Here is a 21,091-nt window from a genome sequence, read left to right as displayed (position 1 = left end):
CCAATGTGGAAAGGTCTGCGCCTTCTTTTCCTACAGCGGTTAGCGATCAACCCAGTGCCCGTCGATGCTGAAGTTACTTATCCCGAGGGAGGTCGTGAAGCCTGGTCAGTGGTGCTAGGCGCCCGGCGTGGCTTAACCATATCATTAGGTATGTACAATACAGCCGGAGTATTCGAAGTCATCAGTCATCTCGGAATCTATATTAATATTACCAGAAAAATCTTCATCTACTCTTGGCTCGATCCGGATATTCTCCATCTACGACTTCCTGAACTAGATCTGTGCGATGCAGATTGAACCAACCTTTGATGCGATAGGTCCTCGTGGACTACTCATTGCAATTACAGGAACTATTTGCACGCTCATTGGTATTTTCGCGCTTATTGTCTGTATGGGTAAGATTAGTCTTCCTACAATACTCCACGCATAAAACATTTTAGTATGGAGGCTGCTCTCAAGGTCGCTCACTTGCTTGCTGCTGAATCTGCTCTTATTGAGGTCCCTCGGATCTTCTCGAAGGATCTGTTCAGCACTAGTTGTTCTAAAAGATACTGTGATATCCTCCTATCATTCTCCATATTGACTAGTATCTGCTCATCCCTTCTCATCACCCCGTCGATGGGGTGCATCGCTCATTAGTTCATAGAGCGTCGCGATCTCACCAGCGGCATAGCTTTTATAGGAGGTAGCTTCTCCGGCGTTCTATTTCCCCTTATGATACAGTCACTCCTCCCTCAAGTTGGATGGGGATAGTCGATCCGAATTCTCGGCTTTGTGCTGCTCGTGCTCTGCGCCACATGCATTAACGTGAAATTTTGCCAAAGCAGAGTTTCCCCCCCCCCCCGCAAAGGAGCAGCAACTACTTGGCAGATACAATACCAGACCTACAGATCTTCATGGATAGAACAGGAGCCATGGCTATCACTATCGCTGGAGTCTTGTAAGTGTCAACTCAGCGCAAATATCTCATTTCTGTGATTTTTCCAGGTGTTGTGTCACAATGTGCCTACAACTTCTGGACTCCTAGAATATTCCAATCCTCCTGAAAGCCTGTAAATTAGGCATACTAACTCCGAGATGCTGATCTATAGCTTGATAGATCTAGCATATTCCATACCCATCACATATACACCGAGCTATTACATCGATCGACAACATCTGTCTCAAGAGGAGGCCTTGACTGTGTCAGCGACATTTGCATATCAACTTCTTGGAATTCTTAATGCTGCTTCATGCATTGGCTGGTACGTACGTAGCGAGCGACCTAGCCGATCGATTCGGGCGCTACAAAATTATGATTATCTCATTGTTCCTCTGCACGATATTAGTTCTGAGTTTTTGGTTACCAGACGAACTCTTACTCAACCTGAGTAATGACGTACTCTTAGTGGTCTTTATACTACTATTTGCATTGTGTGTCAGCGGTTCCAGTATCAGCCTAACACCAATCTGTCTAGGTCAGCTTTGTGAAACTCAAGATCTAGAATATGGGCGATACTACACAAGCTGCTATACAATAGTAGCTTTTAGTATGCTAGGAAGCATTCCAATTGCTGGAGGCCTCCTTGATACGGTACAGACTACAAGGAAAGAAAGGTATTGGGGCGTTGTTCTTTTCACTGGACTTAGCTATGTGGCCGCCCTGCTGTGTTTTATATGGGTTAGGATCAAAGTAAAGGGACGGGGTTGGAGGATAAAGTAGTAGAGAGTTAATCTTGCAGTGTTATAAGCAGGGCTAGCTTCTTGATTTTCCTCTTTTGCGCCTACTGGAGCTTGCCCCTCTCATAGGGCAATTCTGAGATTTACCGTTATGGTTGACTTATAATACTGTAGTCAATTTGGTCCTTTGCCTTTTCGTCCATGCACATCGCGCAAGCCGTCAAGGGATTGAGAATTAGTATACAGAGATGTGAAAACCCCCGAGCTGAAAACCGAATCTTGAAATTTGAAAATATAATATCTTCAAATATATATGCTTAATTTAATATCAATAAAAATAAAACAACTTTTCTTACATATAAAATTGAAACAAAAAAACAATTTATTTCAGAATCTAATATTTCATCATCGCTCATCTCGTCAACTATTCACTATTACTCATAATCAGGCGATTGAGGAAGAAGTTACCTGTAAATAAAATAAAATATAACAAACAACAAAAACAAATATATAACAATACTATATCGAAATTATCCATCTACTTACTCATATACCTATCTATTTATCTATTTATTTATCTATCCTTTCATTCCTTGAATAAGAGACATTAGATTGTAAAGGGTTTTGATGGGATTAAATAATTGTGAGGACTTCCTCTGTCTACGATGAATGAAAGCAGATACACGATGTAGAGTTCGAACAATCAGAGTATAAATGGAAAAAGAAGCGAGACATACATTCATACATACATCCAATCACATCTTATTGCCACAAGATTTAACACAAGTTCATTCCAAGCATTCAGGATATCTTATTTTATTTTATAAAAGAAGCTTTCATTTAGCTATCACAAATACGAGAAAAACCACCATCCAAACATATGTATGGAAATCCTTCATGAATAATCGTATCTATCTATCAATTTCATGCCTTCCTACCAGGTATCTAGTTTGTCGTGTAGCGCCCACTAACCATCATTTCAGAGCTTGTTAGGAGCGGTTTGTGTAGTTGGCCATTGATAACCAGCTGCGTCACTGAACTTATAACCGTAAGAAGATGTGAAGTCATCCAAGACAGCAGGTCCACGAGAGCCTATTATGTCATTAGTTTTATGTTGGGTCAGGAGTGGAAAGGTTATGTCAAAAATTTCTTACCGTATGGATATTCCATAGGAATAATCTCCTTGTTGTCATCAAGGTAATGTAAGAGTGGTGTGAAAATTCTCCAACTTGCATCAAGTTCATCATCACGAACAAAGTTGGAGTGATCACCCTTAAGAGCATCGAGAATGAGGGATTCGTATGCTTCTGGGATCTTAAGATCCGAGAATCGGCGGCGGTAAGTTAAATCGAGTTCGGTAACGACAGTTTGCATGCTCAAACCTGGCAACTTGGAGTTCATCTTAATATAGACACTCTCGTTTGGTTGAATGCGCATGACAAGCTCGTTTCTTGGGATATCTTTGAAGATACCAGAGGTGACATCCTTAAATTGAATTCTGATCTCGGTCTTTTGTTCGTTAAGAGCCTTACCAGCCTTCAAGATAAATGGTACACCATCCCATCGCTCGTTCTTGATGTATGCGACCATAGCACAGAACGTTGGGCATCTTGAATCCTTTGGTACTGTGTCATCTTCCTTGTAAGAAGGCTTAGTTCCATCTAAAGATTTGCCATATTGACCAATGATGACATTCTTTGGTTCGATTGCTGGGATACCACGAAGGACTCGGACTTTCTCGTCACGAACATCCTCAGCAGAGAATGAAATTGGCCTCTCCATAGCGAGGAGGGTGAGGACTTGTAGAAGATGGTTTTGCATGACATCTCGAATGATACCGAATTCGTCAAAATAACCTCCTCGGCCTTCAGTTCCAAAAGGCTCCTTGAATGTAATTTGAACATTATCAATGTGATTTCTGTTCCATGTAGCACCAAAAAATTCGTTACCAAATCTCAAAATCAAAATGTTTTTAACCATCTCCTTTCCGAGGTAATGATCAATACGGAAAATCTCATCTTCCTTCCAGTTTGGCTCCAATGCCTTTTGCAACTCGCGGGAACTTCCCAAATCCTTTCCAAATGGCTTCTCAACCTATAAGTTATTAGCATTCGTCAATCGGGTGTGGGGATTAGGAATCGTACAATGATTCTTGCAACGCCAGTTTCTGGGTAAGTGTTTGCTTTCAATTGTTGCGAAACAGTAGTGAAAACAGACGGAGGTAAAGCCATGTAAAAGATTCTGTTGGCCTCTTTTCTTCCCTTCTCGAACTCTTCGCAGTGTTTTCGTAACTCGATAAAACCCTCTGGCTTATCGTATTGCCCGGAAATGTATGTGCAGATGTCGCAGAATTCTTGAAGTTGTTGTTCCATATCTTTGGTGGGAGTCTTGATATATGATCTAACTCTCTTAATATATTCCTCGTGGTCCATCTTTGTTCGCGCATATCCAATGATTCTGACATCTTTTGGAAGGAACTGGTTACGATACTGTAGTGGTATTAATACTGAATTTCTTGGTTAGATGCATCTTGCACCACTTACGAGACCGAAAAGAGCTGGGAACTATTATCATGTGTGTTAGCGAGAAAAAAGACGCAGTTGGTATGAATTTCCTTACTGTCTTCTTCTTTGCAAGATCACCGGATGCCCCCAATACAATGATAACAGTGTTGTCTTTCAGCTCGAGAGATCTGTAGTGGGGCAAACGCAATCAGTAATAACTCGGATCACACGGGATTGAGATGTCTGGATGAAGAATGGGAAGTAAGAATTTCATTAGAGCTCCAGGGACTCATATTAGCCTTCTTAATGTGTATATTTCGCATGTGTAAGAGGTTTGGTTGAAGAGAAAGACCTCGAGTGAAGTAGGTAGATGTGTATAAACCGACTTACCCAGCATTGCCAGACTCCTCTGGTTTGATAACAGTGTCGGCCATTGTGTATGCTTTGGCTGTGAAATGTAAAATAAAGAAGAAAGAGAGAAACAGTTAGATAATTGCTAAAGATCAACGAGACTTTTAAAAGAAGAAGGATTGAAGGTTGTAAGTTGTGAGGGAAGCTTGAGAAAAATGTTGGGTTTGTCCGCTTTTGATGAAAGACTCGACCCCGCTAAGAGTGCTGGGACGACGTATGACGGACGAGAAGTATTTCCGGATAGCCTCCGAAGTTAAAAGATGTCTATTTTCAATATATCATGCCCGACCTTACAAATTCGTTAAAGGGGTTCATTTAACCTTTAGATGTATTTGATTATTGATTGTAATAGGCTGATTCTTTTATCGAATGCTTATGTAGGATACGTATTGATATAAGTATAGTGATTAATTCACTATTCAGACCCAGAAGACTTCTTAAATTTATGATGTAATGCTTGGAGTTGCGCTGTAATATTTATTATTGTACAGAGTAATGAGGCAGCTTTGTCTGATAGCCTGTCCTGAGTTCTGAGTCGCACATGAACTTCTTTCTATCCTTCCAAGCAAGTTCTGGTGTTCCAGAGTCCTTGACAGGCCCGATCGCCCCTCATTTATCACCGACCACTCTCATGAACCATTTCTTACGGGTCCGATTATAAAGCCGTAAAGCCCGGTGAAACCTACACCGAATGCTGATAAATCCCTTCAAGGAGTGTCCCCAAATTATCACTTCACTACTATATTTACTATATTTCCTACATCAACACTGACAATGGTCGTCAAGGCATCTGTTACAACTTACGAAAAGTGATATGATTGTATCAAAAAAGGGGTAATAACCCGAATGGCGAACCTTCCACCTGATGCTCACTTGAGCTCTAGACTGTTACTTTCGTACTCGGGGCATTTGATGATTTGTTTTGTGAGTTTCGCTTGGTTTCGATGAATGTGTGTGTATGCCAGGTACTTGGGACGAGAGTTTTCATCCAATATGGAATGGAACAATCATCATTAGATCCAGATCCCCTCCCTCCACTCATTTTTCCTATGGTTACATCACTTGACTCGAAAATCGAAAGGCAGGCTCGGGAAAATCATCTTGGGCTTCAAAGCATCAAGTACAATCAATAATAGACTGAGAACTGCCTATACATTCATACCTCCTTTGCTACCTGCTCCAATCTTACAAACAATCGCTTCTAACCTAATCTCGCATTGAAAGAAAGCGAAGAGAATGAGGAAAATGCATTTCTAAATACCCGGCAAGACGGCCATTTATATAGCTTCGCCAATGATTAATATTCATTCCGTAGCTCGATAAGTCCAGCAACATGACTGGTAACACTGGCTTTCATCTGTTCTTCCTTTATGTGAGTGTGAATAAATGCATCGGAACTTATTCCTCCGTCCCAAACTCTACAACTGAAGGCCTTAAATTTCAGTCAACGCTAAATCACGTTCTATGCTTAGTCACTAATTCGGGCAGCCCTAGTTTTTCGCTAAACTTCTAGGGTTTGCTGCTGAATTTGGAGGAACGAAAAAAACATTCTCGACGCCGACAACATTAACGCCAACCGAACGAAGTCTTCCCTCTCAAATCCACGAGAGACTTTCGCCAAAATGCCTACCGAAGCCGGACACAGACGTGAGTTTCTTGAGTTTTCTTGATTTTGAGATGGCATTGGCTGGTGTACATGGTGTTTTTGGAAGAGGAGGGAGCGAGGGAGCAGAGGAGCAGTTCGGGATGCAGCGAAGTTGCAGTGTTCTTAAGGAGACAGGGAGGCTTGTTATGTTTGAGTCATTGCGACAATTTATGCTGGAATCAATTGCTGACATTTGTGTGCTTTTAGTCTATGTTAAGTAAGTTCACAATTTATTCCGATCAACGAACATGCTCTGGACTCGAATGATGGAATGGCAATATGGAGTTGAGAATTGCGAGGGGAAGGAAGAGAATGAAACGGAATATTTCGACAACGCAAAGATGGATATAGCCGAGATGGATTATTTTCATGGATTTATTGGACACACACTGATATGGATAACTTCAGGGGACGCCACTTGAGCTACCAACGCGGCAAGCGCAACACCACCCCAGGCACCAGCTTGATCCAAATCGAGGGTGTCAACAACACCGAGGCTGCCAAGTAGGTTTTATCACGATATTCGAAAATCTCGATTCTAATGAATATACAGCTTCTACTGCGGAAAGAAGGTTGCTTTCGTTTACCGTGCATCAAAGGAGGTTAGAGGATCAAAGATTAGAGTCATCTGGGGCAAGATCGCTAGACCACACGGTATGAGAGATTGATTCGACTTATCACTGGGATTTAAATACTGATATATATCAAAGGAAACTCCGGTGTTGTACGTGCACGATTCAGACAAAACCTCCCACCAAAGTCATTCGGCGCATCCGTTCGCATCATGTTGTACCCATCATCGGTATAAATGGTTGGTTTGGAGTTGTTAGCATGGACTGGGAGGATGGTTGATGATATGCCATATCTGGGCACTCGAAGAGGGCGGCAAATAATGAGCACAGCCTTGCTGGTAGTATACCAATAAAGCAATTAACCACCACAATGGCCGCATGGGTATATGATCAAAAGTGCATATGGGATCGTCGTGGAAATCTTCACTAGACGTAGGCAGGAGTTATCGATCAATGGTTTCACAATTATATCCAATACGACATGGACAGATGTGCTACTAAATCTCTTGGTCTCATCATGTTATTACGCTTCCACAACGAAAATCGAACTTTATACAATGGTTTGCACGTTTTACCGATTTTCTGGGAACATATATCTGAGGTTCTCCAGACTAAGCATGTCATTTTGATAAACAATGAAATTCGACAGCCTCGCATCGAATGTACATGGAAAATGACTTGAATATGCAGTAGAAATAAACATTGACGTCAAGACAAAATACCGGCATCGGTCGTTCGGCACAAGAAAAATGATATCCCAAGCCGGAATGCATCTTCGGAGGCCGTATGCCCTAGAAGTGATTTAGATATATTAGTATCGTATTCGTTGAAGTGCCCCAGGTCATTAGGTAGATTAGATGGGATTTGGAGTTAGTACCTAGTAGTTCGAACTCGGGATGTAGGATTTAAGGATGATTTTTTGTGTTTTTGTGGATGTGAGAGGGTATGTGAATGTAAGAAGGTAGGTGGGTACTATGTAACTGTGATGAGATTCATTTGTTGTAAGTCTTATATATCCCATCTTATCCTATTCTATTCCATGCCAATCCAATTCATCTTCCCACTTCCCACTTCTCCATTCCCAAAACTATATCTATATCACAGAGCATTTCGGCTTCTTTTTTATCAGATTCCATATCATGGTAATATAATCATATCGAATCAAATTATCTTGTGTTATTCTTGGGGTGTGCTGCATATATATATATCTATCTATAGATAGGTATTTATATAGACGGCAGAATTCGAAACAAGCTGAGTGGAAATAAGGAGTTTTATTTTTGGGTTTTGAATTGGATTGTTTGTGTGGTGTAGTGATGATAGAAGGAATGGAGGGGGTGTGAGTGTGAGTGTGAGAGTGAGGGATGAGATTGTGATTAAGAGGGATGAGATGGTTGGGGGAATGGAGGCGATGATGAAGAGAGGGATGATTATAATGAGATTGAAGGAGAGATTGTGAGATGGGTTTTGGAGTTGGAGTTGTAGTTAGATTCTTGGGTGTAGGAAATATTAGAGGAGGGGGGCATATTAGGAGGAGAGGGGTAAAAGAAGAGAGGGAAAAGGAAGTAATGTAGAAGGATGAATAGATAGATATATATATATATTATATAATAAATTATTCCACATACTCGAGATCTACCTATACCCACCTAAATGTCTATAAAGATAATAGAAATAACAATAAATACCTCCTAGGTACGTACTCTCCATACCTAGGTAGTAATCAAAAACCCCATAAACGGCGATTAAACTAGACTAGACTAGACTAGACTATAACTAGCAGTAGTTAAGTTCCCAATCGAAGTGAGTGTCGAAGTATCGAAGTCCGGGAAAAACGAATGTTTCCGGAAAATGGAATTGTCCCTTTGCCGATTTTTTGATGGAAAATTATATGTGTGAACTGTGAAGATAATTAGTTTCCTAGGTATTAGTACTAGTAGTGTAGTGTAGTGTAGTATATTTATCGAAATCTAGAATTGGGGTTAGCAGGAGATCTTGGGGTTTGGGTTCGGGTACTGGGTGATAGGTGCAAGGTGTGATTATCGGGATATGCTGATTTTTATAGTGAGGGGTGATTTTTAGGGAGTAGTACCTAGGTGAGGTTGATAGGTTGGTAGGTTGGTAGGTTGATAGGTTGGTAGGTTGGTAGGTTGATAGGTCGGTAGGTTGGTGGATGACTCGTTTGTTGTTTTGAAGAATCATCATATTGATTATTATTGGTTATGTAGCTCAAAGCTCAAGCTTAGAGTAGTATTAAAAGTGTCTACCTACCTACATAAAGGAACGTGATATTTCAGCTGGTTGGTGCCCATGTATGCAATTGATTGATATTGATATACCTAATGCTAGATAGATAAGTAGTAATCATATATAATAAATCTGTATTCGTACTTCGTACCGGTACCTCGTACATTATGGATAGCATAGACTAATTAAATACTCTACGTCCGAGAATCCCGATGCCCGATGAGCTGATCTGATCATGGAGAAATGGTGAGAGTAAGAGAGTCCGTAGATACACACTAGAGAGTATTCGTGTTCTTCTTCAGCCACCACCATTTTTTGTGGGGGCAGGTTTGGAAAAATTCTTGGGGATGGACGGATAGAGGAAGTAATAGATTAGGATGTGGATATGAATGAATGGACGGCGAAAATGAAAACAGGATTCTTGGAATTTCTTCTCAGAACTACTGGGGAGCTAGGTATGATATGCTGATGGAGATGAATTGGGTTGGATATGATGGGTTCGGAATCTTCGGGTATTGATTGGCTTGGTTGCGTGATATTAGGTTGGCATTGATGAATGGTTTATGTACCTGATACATTTTGTGTCGTAGGAAGGTAAGGAAAAGGTATTCGAGAATGCCAAAATCGAAAATCTTGATCTTCAACAGAGTTTGCTGGAATTTTGAAGAAGAAATCTATAAATAAATGGACTATCTATCGACAAGGATTCTTCTTTTCTCATGACACTTTGGAAGTCATGTCATCGTAGGTACGGAGTATGTACCGTTACTATTTTGGCTTTGGTTCGATGCACAAGAAAATCAGAGATGCATCATCAATGATACTCGCACAGCATCAAGAAGATTCTTACCAGGGGATAAATAACTTTATTAGGATTAGTGGGATTAGTGGGATTAGTGGTAGATCATTCTTTTATCGCTTCATAGCATTACCACTTAGCTGCCTGGGTAGACTGTACCTAGCACTTGAATATCTTTCCTGAAATCCCTGCTGCTCACGGAAGAGCATACGAATTCTGTCCCAATGTTGTATTGTTGACTATCGGGTTTTGATAGATTAACCAAGTTTCCGATGATTGAAATCGTCTAATTGGTGATGAATGAATGAATTCTTTTCCTACAGCCATCCCTTTGGAAGGAGTTATCTACCGTAGCATAATTTCTTGGTAACTGATTGGATTTGCCGATTTATGGTTTATGTTAAATAAGAAATAAACGTGTACCTGTATGAGATATCTATCCTATCTCAATGAAGCTATACGAATTTGTTAAAGCTTCTTCTATTCACTGGTCCGAACAGCTAGACACGAGCTCCTCGTCATCAAAAAACCTTAGTACCTACTACCTAGGTACCTAGTAATATACTTTTCCCATTTGTCTGGATAGATGATAAATATTGCTTTCTCTCGTTTCTGAACCCCTCCAGTGGCTTGACATCGAATGCTTCGTATTGAATTTTAACTCTAATAACCTTTTCTATTCCCCTCGTAAAAAGTCTGCTCAAACTTTTCTCCCTCTCTTCCTTTTCAAGATCTTAATTTTTCAACTTCTTCTAAGCTCTTGATCCTTTTTCTAATCCTTCATCTATCTTTTCATTCATCTCAATCGATTGATTGACTTTGATTCCTTTACAATCAAAGGTATCAGGTACTTTTCAAAAGACTAAAGGAAAGCTGGAAACCTTGGGAGATAAAACATAAACAAATCTATCTGCATTCATCAGAAAAGCCAAAAGCACTAGCTTCAGCACTTCCGACAGGAGCTCTGATTCACATCAACGAAAACATCCATCAATCCCATCCATCTGGAGATTTACCAAGAAAAAAGATTCATAACAGCAAACGCATTTTTGGCCGTCTTCAAATCATCCCGTACCATAGCATCACACCATTCATCATAACATCAAGCTACAATTCTCATTAAGCTTAATTCAAACATTGTGAAACGGATATCCAGTTCTCATATAAAGCCATTCAATCCCCAACCACCGACTTTTGACCGTTCACGTCCAAACGAGCGAACCTCAGACTAACAGGACCAACCTCATTTCAAAGTTCCACAAATATCCCTACAATTCTCTTTGATAATCTCCACCACAACCGAATTTCACGACGATAAGGTGCTAAGCCTCGAGATCTTTTGAACAAAAGTTGTAACGAGACCCACAAGAGCGATAATCACCATCCACTTATCAGCTTATACATAGAAATATGCAAAACCAAAATCATCCGCTACCCTCGCCCCCGGGCAATCAGGAGCGGCCTGGGAACCGCCAAAGGACAAAGACCTCCTCTGGCTTCAGTTTACATTCTCATAAGAGCAGTGGAAGTGGACATAAACTTGATCTCACAGAATCACATCGAGAGAAAGAAGCAAAAAGACTACATACCAAAGCCGATCCATCTCTGGCCATGACTGAAGCAGAACCTTGTGAGTATTCTCAAAGATGATGGATTTTCATAATTCGCAGACTGACCATTTTATTCCAGCCGCCGTTGCAAGTGAAGTTCCGACTTCATTGGCACCTCTTCGAGCAATTCAACATAGAGATAGTCAGGGAAATCCTATCGGTTCGTCATATTCTTCTACTACATCATTAATCTTGTGCGCTGACATATTTTTACGTAGCGGAACCCGATCGTTCAAATCCTACAAGAAGCAGATGGGAAAGACCTTTGGATACTATTCGAGCTTTTGAGGCAGCTATTGATGGAAACTATTCTTCGAGGAAATCAATGATACGCGCTGGTTAGTATCCTAATACCTCTATGTGCTCATTGCTTTGGACTTGCAATTCTAATTTTTCTACTCAACAGAATCCGACGTGGGCTCAACATACAATCGTCGAAACAGTTATTTCGCAGGTTAGTCCATACCATTTTCTCTCATCTTCCGATTTCCATTTTTCTCATTGCAATTTTTGCACATACATCTGAGACAACTGTCTATCCTGTTTTCCTCTCTGTAGCTCTCAGCTACTGTGGCCCGTGTTCACTGGCCAATGCCCATCTATCAACCGAGCACCTTTTCCATGAAATGAATGGGGATTTTAGCATCTTGCATGCTTTAGCGTTTTTCATCCTCCTGTGGATCCTTGACAAACTATTCCTCAAGCGCGTGGGATTGACAACTGTCGCACATACGCTAACAGATCGTCCTATAGCGAGTCAGATGAACAATGACGAACGGCCAAGGTATTCTCAGCAGAGCTACTATGGAGGACAACAATCCTACAGGCAAAATAGCCAATATGGTGATGGACGAGCGAATGGTGTGACGAGGCCTGACAGCTATTATACTACCGACAATCATGGAGGTCCTGGCCATGGATATACCCCCAACAGATCTCGATACCCTCGAACAGCATCAGAACCACAATTCAACAGCGGTGTATACACAGCGCCTGGAGGACAGCAACACTCATACGAAACTGTGACGACAGCATCTGGTAGTGCAATATCCGCAGACCCCGCGGGTTATTCAACGGATCCCAGCAGCTTAAATAGTTCAGTAGATGGAATTCATGCATTACCACAGCCACCAAAGGAACCTATGGAGACCTATGGCTTCAATGGATTCGGAAACAACCCTCAGTACCTTCCACCCGGAAGTGGTATCAATGAGCAAAATGGAATGCGAAGGCAACAGATTAATGGCTTAAACCAAGGACCTCCACCGACAAACAAAGATAGTACACCACGAACTCCAATTAACCTTGGCATCACAAGTGGAAATTCTGGACCTCAAAAATCGGTCGTCGAAATCACCAAATCAGATGTTAAACCCCAACCAGAAAAACGAAAAAGTTGGTTTGGAAGAAAGTTGAGCAAGAATAAATAAGATGCCGGTCATTCTTCATCAAGAAGCTAATTTACACAATCTTTCTAATACGAATGATTCGAAGAGGAGAACATGAGATGGATGTAGGATGTTCGTATTGTGTTTTAATGATACCTTTTCATGACGGGCAAATATAGGGGGGGTTTCAAAGGATATAATGGAATACACTTGGAAAGGGTTGGGGTTTGTTTTTGCATCAAGTGGCGCATGGGAGTTTTATTTCTCTTCTGTCAACTATTGTCCTTAAAAGTTGGGTTTAGGAGCTGTGAGCTGTGGGCCTTGTGTCTGGCCTTAATTGATTCCTTTACCCAGAAGAGGAAGATTGATGGTGGGTGGTGGGTGGTGGGTTTTTTGTGGAAAGCCTGAAGATGAAGATGAAGACGAAGAATATCTATCCATCATTTAACCGAACGGATTTTATTTACTGAAATTTTAATGAGTTATTTTTTCTGCCCGTCATTGCTTCTTGACTTTTATGATTGAATGTCTGATTTGGCTTGACTTGACTTGACTTGAACTGACTGAACTTGACTCCCTCGTGAAATTCAAAGATAAATAACCCGTGACTCGTAAACCTCGTGAGAAATACATTATTATAACTCCTTTTTCGATTCCGTCTTCGTCTCTTTGGCAGCAGCAGCTTCAAGTGCTTCACTTTGATCTTCCTTCATGGCTACGATGACGTAACCGACTAATACTACATTTGCCATTATTGCGGCGGTGGCACCGGCGAAGGTGGAGTTTCCTGGGAGGGGAGGGGGGTGAGTTTGGTGGGTTGGTTTTTTGGGGGACTTTGGGGAGCGGAATGAGGGGGATGAAGATAGAGGGGATGAATACGTACCTCTGAAGATAGAATTCAAGGTTAGGAAATAGGAACTTATTGGTATGATTATCATGGCTAGGGTGAAGCCGAGGAGTTTGTATATTATGTGGCTGTTGGGTTTGGGAAAAGAGGTGTTAGCTGGGGGTGTGATGTAAGGAGTATGGGGGAGAAAGAGGGGGAATGAGGGGGTGTAGTGAGTGGGGAGAATGAGGAGGGCAGAATAGGGAGGGGCAAAGGAAGGGAAGGAGGGGTGAAGGCAGGAAGGGGGTGTAATGTGATGTGATGTAAGGTATGTATGTATAGAATACAGATAGCCGTGGAATTGAATATAAATATATGATCTTTCGATGAGGATGAAATGGAGAGATGGAGTGGACAGAGAAGAGAAGGGGTTTTGAGCATGTGTCGATGATTATGGTTATGATGATTATGATGATAAAGATGAAGAGGAATGAATATGAATATAAAAGAAAATAAAACGTAAATGTAAATGAGGACAAAAAAAGATAACTAACGCAGGAACAGCAGGAGCAATATTACTCTTCTCCCCAAGTACGGCTTCAGCTTTGAATGAAGCTTCTTTTTCTTCGCCGGCTGCGATGCGATCGTTGTGGCTGCGTCTTTGAGTTGCCATTTTGGAGTTGGATTTGGATTGTGGTGAGAGGGGGTGGTGGTGAGGGTTGGACGAGGAAGAGGAAGAGGGGTATTGGGTGAAATGGTCCGAACTGGGTAAAATAGATTGAGTAGATATTAATATAAAAATCTAAAGGGGAATAGATTGATAACGAATTTTTGTTTTGTTTGGTGAGATTTTTGATAATTTGGATGTTTACTTGACTTGCTTTGCTTTGCTTGTTTTATCTGCATACGGAGTATTTGATTGCGGGACAATGAACAAGGCTTGATATGTATGCATCAAATTAGGAAGTGGATACTGCTGACTTCGCGAAAAAGAAAAGCGTGGGGAACGCGTAAATTAGAATTTGACTAGTGGAGCGTGTCTTTTTGATCGGTTGTAAATGGTCTGTGTACTAAAATCTAATCGTTGGTCTACTTTTGGTCAGCGCAGGCAAGGGCAGAGAAAAGAAGTTTAACTTCAAGATGAGGATTGATTGATCGATATAAAGGTATGAGAAAAGTTCATTTTTGAGATTCACTCTTATTTCACATCCGAGATTTATGAAGTGATGCTTGGGGTTTTTCGATCTCTTATCTCGCTGTCTCAACAATTCTCAAGATCTTTCTTTTTTTCCTGCCGCAAAACAAATACGATTGTCTTAATTAGGAACATTCTGGGAATTTCCTGAAGGAGATCAATTTTTTAACTATAATTATTACAGATTGCGAATCAAGGATCAAATTCTGTATTAATCTCGATTCGACATTGCTTTTACAACTTGCAATCCCATCTTTTTCTCAACTTACTCATCGAACAACAAACCTCTCTCTCATCATTCCAACAACAAAACAACAGAAACGAATTATGGCTGCCAATTTTACCAATCCCTCTTCTCTTATACCCGATTCACCAGCGGTAAAACGGCAAAGAACAGAATCGGGTTATACATCTATCAATAATTCTGCGAGAAATACAGATACCTATAATTCAGATGCGGATGATGGAGATGATTTATTCAAGGATTATGTCCCTGATACGCCAGCTGCTGGAAAGTTTGAGACACAACCTACACAGATTGTAGGTGCTGTTGGGAAATTTGAGACTCAACCTACCCAAATTGTACCCACTACTAGGAAATTCGAGACACAAGCTACTCAAATCATCGATCGGTCCACGTCAATGGCATATCCACCAAGTTCTCCAATCACCAACGGCTTAAGTAATGTACAAGTACCAGCTTCTTCACCTCTACGACAATCACCTACACCGAGAAAGAACTTGGCTTCTGCCATGGCGCCTGCTGGAACGACATACAGACCACCATTTGGAATTACTCAAAAACCCATTGCCCCACCAAGAAAGATTATCAACTTGGATAGTGATGATGAGGGGCCTTCATTTGTTGGGGATAGTTCTGATGATGATGAATTTGTCAAGGCAGATATTAAACCAACAACGTTTGTTTCCAAGAGTGCGTCTTTTGGATCTACCGGTTATCCAGATACTTCTCGGTCTGTCAATGGCAATTCCAAGTTTCAGAATGCTCTCGCCAATGCCGCATATAAACCACAGAAAGGAAAGAAACAACAAGGTCCAGAAAGAGCCCGGCCTGTTCAGGACATTTCCATCAAGGATATTCCTGATAGTGAGCTCAGAATAAAAGTTCAGCGCATCAAGGATATTTTTCCAGGTGTATCTATTCAAGAGGCCAAGGATGCTTTGATCGTAACTAGACACAATTTTGATGATGCTTGTGGTTTACTTGCAAAGGATGCGCCGGTTGAGGTCCCGGACGACGATGAGGATGAAATTCAGGAAATCACCGCTTCGGAAATGGCTGAACCTCAAATGAGAAGAGGTCTTGCAAGACCTATCAAGTCAATCAAGGATCGATATTCTTCTACTCAAAATCAATCTACGCAAAGACCGGCCCAGGTACCAGCTCAAGCTACTACACCAAAAAAGCCAAGGAAAAGACTTATGCAAGGACGCAAAGCTCCATCTTCTCCTGTGGCTGCACCTTCTCCTGTCAAGTTGTCTCCAGTCAAGTTGGCTTCGTCCCCAGTTATTCTAGATATGTCTGATGATGATTCCGACCTAGAACCTGAGGAAGAAGTTGAGGAAGATCCAATTCTTGAGGAGCGACTGCTCAAATACTTAAACCGTTGTACATTAGGGGATCTTATCGAACTTACTAATACTACCAATGCCAACGCGCAAGCAATGTTAGATGCTCGACCTTTCAGAAGTCTTAATGCTGCGAGAAACGTTTCAAATGTTAAGACTTTAAAGAGTGGCAAGAAGAGTTCAAAGGCACCAATGGGTGAACGTCTTGTGGAGACAGCTTTGGAGATGTTTTCTGGTTACGAAGCTGTGGATTTACTTGTCAAAAGATGTGAGGATCTCGCAAAGCCACTGGAAGCTGAGATGGCAAAATGGGGATTTAATTCTTTTGGTACTCGAAAGGAGGGAGAAGGTATTGAGTTGGTATCTTTTGACGATGCAGAGTCTCAACGCGATTCTGGAATTGGTTCTCCAAGTAGCACTTTATCCATCAATGGGGAAAATGCAGATGAGGACAAGATCATATCCGTCAAACGAAGAAAAGCTAGGGTCGACTTTTTAAAGAAACCATCACTTATGGCAGATGATGTTGTTCTGAAAGATTATCAAATAGTCGGGTTGAATTGGTTGAATCTGATGTATGATCAAAACTTGAGTTGTATTTTGGCAGATGACATGGGTCTTGGGAAAACCTGTCAAGTCATTTCCTTTCTTTCACATCTTGTGGCTACTGGTCGAAAAGGTCCTCATGTCGTTTTTGGTCCTGCTGCTGTTTTTGAGAATTGGTGTCAGGAGTTTCAAAAATTTGCTCCGAAATTGGCCATTCAACCTTATCATGGTAAGTTTAGTGCAAAGAAATTCATTCGAATGTCTGAGGATACAGTAACTAATAGATTTATAGGTCCTGCAGCTGAACGTGTTGAGTTGGCTGAGTTAATATTGAACAAGCGAGATGACATTAATGTCATTGTTTCTACTTATGATATGGCCACAAAACCTACTGATAATAAATTCTTTCGAAGATTAGGATCCGATGTGAGTAATTGTGAAGATTTCTCTAGTTTCACTTGCTGACTATTTATAGGTTCTTGTTTGTGATGAAGGTCATATCCTGAAAAATGGAGCTACTCAAAAAAATCAATCTTTGAATAGAATTCCTGCTAATTTTAAACTTTTATTGACGGGTACACCTCTTCAAAACAATTTGGTGGAATTGGTCACTTTACTTGCATTCATTCTTCCAGATGTTTTCAAGGAAAGAGAAGAAGATTTGAATTATATTTTCAAAGCAAAAGCAACAACTAGAGATACTGACCACGGAGCATTACTTTCTGCTGAACGTATCACTCGAGCTAGATCTATGCTCACTCCATTTGTTCTACGACGCAAGAAGCATCAAGTTTTGAAACATCTTCCTACAAAGTTCTGTCGAGTTGAACGTTGTAACTTGGAGTCGACACAGGCTAAAATCTATAATGAGCATGCAGATGCAGCTAAAGAACGAGCCCGCAAACGTCTTGAGGGTGCTAAGATTCCACCTCTGAAATCCGAAGAAAACAACCCCATTATGCAACTTCGCAAAGCGGCTATTCATCCTTTACTTTTTCGACGTCATTTTACAAATGAGAAGATTGAGAAAATGGTTGATATTTTACGAAAGAAAGAACCAGATAATTTCCCTCCTTCAGCTAAACGAATTCATCTTGTTGAGGAAATGCGAAATGCTTCGGATTTTTGGTTACATACTTGGTGTGTTCTTTATCCATGTATCAAATCATTTGACGTCAAGAAAAACGCATGGATGGATTCAGGAAAGGTCTCTGCTTTGGTGGAACTTGTTACGAAGTACAAGGAGAATGGTGACAGAGTTCTAATCTTCTCACAATTTTCACTTGTTCTTGATATTCTTGAATCGGTTTTAAACACTACGAAAATTACTTATACTCGTATTGATGGTTCTACCAAGATTGATGAACGTCAAGCATATATTGAAAGATTCAGAGATGATGCTGATATTACGGCTTTTCTCTTGACAACCAAAGCAGGTGGAACAGGTATCAATTTGATGTATGCCAACAAAGTTATTATCTTTGATGGTAGTTTCAACCCTCAAGATGATGTTCAAGCAGAAAATCGTGCTCATAGAGTTGGCCAAACTCGTGATGTGGAAGTTGTTAGATTAGTTACTAAAGGTACAATTGAAGAAGCCATTTGGAAAATGGGTAGAAGTAAGTTAATGTTGGATGGGAGAGTTGCGGGCGAAGAAGCTGAAGATGCTGGAGAGAAAGCGGTTGAGAGAATGTTGTTGGATGGTGTGACGATTACGGATGAAGAGGCTGCTCCGATTGCTGAGGGTCATGATTTGATGTTGAAGAAAGATAAAGATGGAAGGGCGAAGAATGAGGGGAAGGGTAAGGGGACTGCGACTGGGAAGAAGTTACCAGAGAGGAAGAAATCTGGTGCATTTTTAGATTTGGCAACAAATGGGATGGGAAATGATGGTGAAGATGATGATGGAGATGAAATGCTTGTTTGATGAATACTTGGGGGATTTATCAATCGTACATATTGATTGCAGCATAGATGGACTAGAGTACTTACTATTATAGCGAGAAGATTTAGATCGAGATAAATTAATTGAGGTTGTTTAGAAGATTATATATATACATTTTTAAGTTTTTATATCTTTATATCTTTATATAAATTGGTGGAGGTTTGGAAGTCGGAGATTGTGTTTGAGTTTTTATATCAGTATAATAAAATGATATAATAATTTATAACAAAAAAAAGAAAAATTATAAAAATTAAAATTTAATATTAAGGATGAATTTTAAATAATTGTGACGAAAACCCCTGCTTTCCTCCCACCCTTATTATATAAGAAACCTCAGGTGCATTAACCATGTCCACACATGATACGATTACTCGGGATTAGTATACGATTTAGGTGGTCTGAGGATCAGATCCGAACAAGTACTGTGTATCAATGGTTATCGGTAAAGTAAGATCATTGGAGGGATAAATATGACTCCTTTTTGCCTAGCCATTGCGGCTAGGCCATTCATTTGTGTATATATAGAGTAGCTATCCCCATCTACAGGTGCTCTTCACCTGTAGATTCTAAGTTAAATACAATTGCTGGTCAATAAACACCCTTTTGATCACAATAATCTAGATATTTAGATAATGGGATATTTGAACAGTAAGATAGGTGGAGATTTTGATAAATAATCAGTTTATTATTCTTTTTTTGTTTTAATAAATGGATGTGATTAGAGAGGAAGGAAAGGAAGGAAAGGAAGGAAAGGAAGGAAAGGAAGGAGGATGAGGGAATATAAGATTGGGGATGAGATGAGACGAGGTTGGGAGTGGGAGTGAAGATTGAGAGGTTAATAATTAGAGATGTAGGGATTATTAGTATTTATTGGGATATTAAGATATTGAGGGATTGGATAAGGATAGATAGGGATGGGGATGGGGATGAAGAGGGGAGATATATAGGATTGGGAATGGGAATGGGAATGGGAATGGGAACATAAGGAATATATAGAATAATAACTTACCAAAGGCCCTCGGATCTTATCGGGATTTAATATCTAATACAGAGGTAATGGTTGATATAACGGAGTGAGTGAGAAGAGAGGTGGTAGTAAAGTTATAGATGCAGATAGAGAGCAGACATCACAAATATGCAACTTCCCGACAATACCTAGGTAACTAAATGAAACGTTGTATAGCTGTAATCATCAATCAAATCGATAATGCAATAGTATTTATCCTTACCATTTCAATACCATCTCTTGCTCACAACAATACCAAAAGTCCGATAGTATCGTCTGGATGATATAATGATGGTTCGTTAACGTCTGACAGAAACCACTAAGCGAGATTGCAGGGTTCTCCGCTTTGATAGCTATTAAGTGTATCCAACCCCGCCACACTAGCCGATAGAGTCCTTACCTCGCAGTACAAACATTTGGCAAACAACAAACAACAAACATCAACCGTACAATCTTCCGATTTAATACCCTCTCGAACTTTCGCATGGAATTGAACTATTAGAAGGTATAAAAGTTCCATCATAAACAAACACCTGAGGACAATAGTGAAGAGAAGCATACATTTCAATATTAGTTATCTTTTTTCAATTTTTTCTTAAGAGAAATAGGACTTACCCTCTTATCTCCCTCCCAAGTCGGTGAGTTATAGAAGTTTTTGCTTCCGTTCCATTTCATTCTATTCATCAATCTCAATAACACCATGTTGTTTCAACTCTACTATCACTTCACACCTCTCACTTTGATCAATAGTCTTTTGTGATCTGTTGGACCTGGAGTACCTGACTCGGATTTTTCCAAGAAAAAATCTCTGTCCCAAGCAAGAGAAACGGGAAATGCCATTTGCAGAAAGAAGTCTCGAACTGTATCGCCTTCCTGCTGGATATAGGCCCTGCTAAAATGATTCGATGGATGGATACGCCGCTCAAGGCGGTTGTAATCACTTGGTTCTGCAGCATATAGTGCGGAAATCGTTGGGTTTGGAGATAGATATTGTTGGTCTAGGCTAAGGAATCGGTTGACTGAATCATAGGTAGATTCTCGCAATGCCGGTATCAAAATTGACGAATAGACATTAGTCCAAGGCATTTTACTTAGAGTAGCGTTGGCTCCCAATCGGCTGAATACAATTTCACCTGGGATCAATTGTG

General features: G+C 40.5%; 8 protein-coding genes across 8 annotated transcripts; 4 read left to right on the top strand and 4 right to left on the bottom strand.

The window, feature by feature from the left end:
• Positions 1-896: 896 nt before the first annotated feature.
• On the top strand, positions 897-1,484 carry SS1G_12887 (hypothetical protein; the record flags this gene model as incomplete). The annotated part of the gene is made up of 3 exons (XM_001586259.1): positions 897-940; positions 1,092-1,248; positions 1,458-1,484. 3 exons carry the CDS (start codon positions 897-899, stop codon positions 1,482-1,484), a joined length of 228 nt encoding a protein of 75 aa, XP_001586309.1.
• Positions 1,485-2,638: 1,154 nt separating this feature from the next.
• SS1G_12886 (hypothetical protein) lies at positions 2,639-4,597 on the bottom strand (the record flags this gene model as incomplete). Its single annotated transcript, XM_001586258.1, has 6 exons — positions 2,639-2,751; positions 2,814-3,753; positions 3,804-4,148; positions 4,203-4,223; positions 4,279-4,351; positions 4,554-4,597. The coding sequence occupies 6 exons, from the start codon at positions 4,595-4,597 to the stop codon at positions 2,639-2,641; spliced, it is 1,536 nt and encodes a 511-aa protein (XP_001586308.1).
• A 1,310-nt stretch (positions 4,598-5,907) lies between these two features.
• On the top strand, positions 5,908-6,887 carry SS1G_12885 (hypothetical protein; the record flags this gene model as incomplete). The annotated part of the gene is made up of 4 exons (XM_001586257.1): positions 5,908-5,946; positions 6,069-6,088; positions 6,628-6,723; positions 6,773-6,887. 4 exons carry the CDS (start codon positions 5,908-5,910, stop codon positions 6,885-6,887), a joined length of 270 nt encoding a protein of 89 aa, XP_001586307.1.
• Positions 6,888-8,751: 1,864 nt separating this feature from the next.
• SS1G_12884 (predicted protein) lies at positions 8,752-8,996 on the bottom strand (the record flags this gene model as incomplete). The annotated part of the gene is made up of 2 exons (XM_001586256.1): positions 8,752-8,761; positions 8,884-8,996. 2 exons carry the CDS (start codon positions 8,994-8,996, stop codon positions 8,752-8,754), a joined length of 123 nt encoding a protein of 40 aa, XP_001586306.1.
• A 2,452-nt stretch (positions 8,997-11,448) lies between these two features.
• On the top strand, positions 11,449-12,877 carry SS1G_12883 (hypothetical protein; the record flags this gene model as incomplete). Its single annotated transcript, XM_001586255.1, has 5 exons — positions 11,449-11,467; positions 11,527-11,607; positions 11,666-11,785; positions 11,854-11,901; positions 12,201-12,877. 5 exons carry the CDS (start codon positions 11,449-11,451, stop codon positions 12,875-12,877), a joined length of 945 nt encoding a protein of 314 aa, XP_001586305.1.
• Positions 12,878-13,470: 593 nt separating this feature from the next.
• Positions 13,471-14,334, bottom strand: SS1G_12882 (hypothetical protein; the record flags this gene model as incomplete). The annotated part of the gene is made up of 3 exons (XM_001586254.1): positions 13,471-13,622; positions 13,719-13,810; positions 14,216-14,334. 3 exons carry the CDS (start codon positions 14,332-14,334, stop codon positions 13,471-13,473), a joined length of 363 nt encoding a protein of 120 aa, XP_001586304.1.
• Positions 14,335-15,183: 849 nt separating this feature from the next.
• On the top strand, positions 15,184-18,919 carry SS1G_12881 (hypothetical protein; the record flags this gene model as incomplete). Its single annotated transcript, XM_001586253.1, has 3 exons — positions 15,184-17,221; positions 17,285-17,418; positions 17,468-18,919. The coding sequence occupies 3 exons, from the start codon at positions 15,184-15,186 to the stop codon at positions 18,917-18,919; spliced, it is 3,624 nt and encodes a 1,207-aa protein (XP_001586303.1).
• A 1,343-nt stretch (positions 18,920-20,262) lies between these two features.
• On the bottom strand, positions 20,263-21,029 carry SS1G_12880 (predicted protein; the record flags this gene model as incomplete). Its single annotated transcript, XM_001586252.1, has 2 exons — positions 20,263-20,438; positions 20,675-21,029. 2 exons carry the CDS (start codon positions 21,027-21,029, stop codon positions 20,263-20,265), a joined length of 531 nt encoding a protein of 176 aa, XP_001586302.1.
• Positions 21,030-21,091: the final 62 nt, after the last annotated feature.

The sequence above is a fragment of the Sclerotinia sclerotiorum genome, genomic scaffold (genome assembly GCF_000146945.2).
Source record: "Sclerotinia sclerotiorum 1980 UF-70 scaffold_22 genomic scaffold, whole genome shotgun sequence".
In the NCBI taxonomy this organism is placed as follows: domain Eukaryota; kingdom Fungi; phylum Ascomycota; class Leotiomycetes; order Helotiales; family Sclerotiniaceae; genus Sclerotinia; species Sclerotinia sclerotiorum.
This window is presented reverse-complemented; position numbering and strand designations above follow the sequence as displayed.